Raw genomic sequence first — 367 nt, forward strand, 5'->3', positions numbered from 1 at the left:
GCAGGCACAGGGACACAATGCCCGTGTGGGGGCCACCCAGCCCGAAGTCCTGCTGGTGCCTGGTCAAAGTCTTAGAGCAGAGTAACCCCTGCCGTGCCGGTCCCAGCTCCCCTGCTGCCCCACCCGTCCCCTCGTTGTCCCTGTTCTCCTTGCTGCCCATAAAGCTGGGCTGGGCTGGGCTGAATGGCACTCAGCACCGTGGCACAGCCAGGAGAAGAACAAGATGTGGTGCTGGAACAGAGCCTGCCAGCATGCCAGAGTTCCGGGGCTGGCAGCACGAGGGTTACTGGCAGCGGTACAGAAGGGCATTTCCCAGGCAGCCTGCCTGGCACAGTTTCTGCCTACTGCACGGCTCTGGCTTCCTGCT

At 63.2% G+C, this 367-nt stretch overlaps 1 protein-coding gene across 1 annotated transcript in view; it reads left to right on the forward strand.

Moving 5' to 3' along the window:
- Positions 1 to 251: 251 nt before the first annotated feature.
- Positions 252 to 367, forward strand: part of SEMA3B (semaphorin 3B) — an 8,402-nt gene continuing 8,286 nt past the window's right edge. Inside the window, exon 1 of the mRNA XM_005422527.1 lies at positions 252 to 295. Within this exon, the coding sequence (XP_005422584.1) occupies positions 252 to 295 (44 nt within the window). The remainder of the gene's footprint in view (positions 296 to 367) is intronic.

The sequence above is a fragment of the Geospiza fortis genome, unplaced genomic scaffold (assembly GCF_000277835.1).
Source record: "Geospiza fortis unplaced genomic scaffold, GeoFor_1.0 scaffold78, whole genome shotgun sequence".
Lineage (NCBI taxonomy): Eukaryota > Metazoa > Chordata > Aves > Passeriformes > Thraupidae > Geospiza > Geospiza fortis.